The sequence below is a fragment of the Pterocles gutturalis genome, unplaced genomic scaffold (genome assembly GCF_000699245.1).
Source record: "Pterocles gutturalis isolate BGI_N339 unplaced genomic scaffold, ASM69924v1 scaffold32916, whole genome shotgun sequence".
Lineage (NCBI taxonomy): Eukaryota > Metazoa > Chordata > Aves > Pterocliformes > Pteroclidae > Pterocles > Pterocles gutturalis.
In genome coordinates this window covers 1-288 of record NW_010106496.1, presented here as the reverse complement: position 1 = coordinate 288, position 288 = coordinate 1, and the positions used below count along the sequence as shown (strand labels likewise).

Here is a 288-nt window from a genome sequence, read left to right as displayed (position 1 = left end):
TGGGTGGCCCTGTCCCCATTCCTGTCCCCCCTTGCAGGTGGAGAAGGAACTGGCTTTGGCCTCTCAGAAGCTGTTTGGAAAACCCACCCCAGTGCCTGATGTGGAGGACTGCGGTAAGCGCCTGGAGCGATCCCTGTTGTGGCTCTGGGTCTGGGCCCCACAGTGACTGTTACATCGGTGTTTGCAGGTGTTGGGGGCTGTCCCCTGTGTCCCCCAGCTGCAGAGCCATGGGACAGCAGCCTGGGGGTGACCAACTTCCCCCGGAAAGCAGCGAAGAAGCAGCCGCGG

The 288-nt window shown here is 62.5% G+C and overlaps 1 protein-coding gene across 1 annotated transcript in view; it reads left to right on the top strand.

Annotated features, from left to right (window-relative positions):
* The window catches only part of MUTYH (mutY homolog), a gene marked incomplete at both ends in the record, with an annotated part of 3,026 nt that extends 2,741 nt beyond the window's left edge, over positions 1–285 (top strand). The window contains 2 exons of the mRNA XM_010087811.1: positions 16–113; positions 188–285. Coding sequence (XP_010086113.1) covers positions 16–113; positions 188–285 — 196 coding nt within the window. The remainder of the gene's footprint in view (positions 1–15; positions 114–187) is intronic.
* Between the last annotated feature and the right edge of the window lie 3 nt (positions 286–288).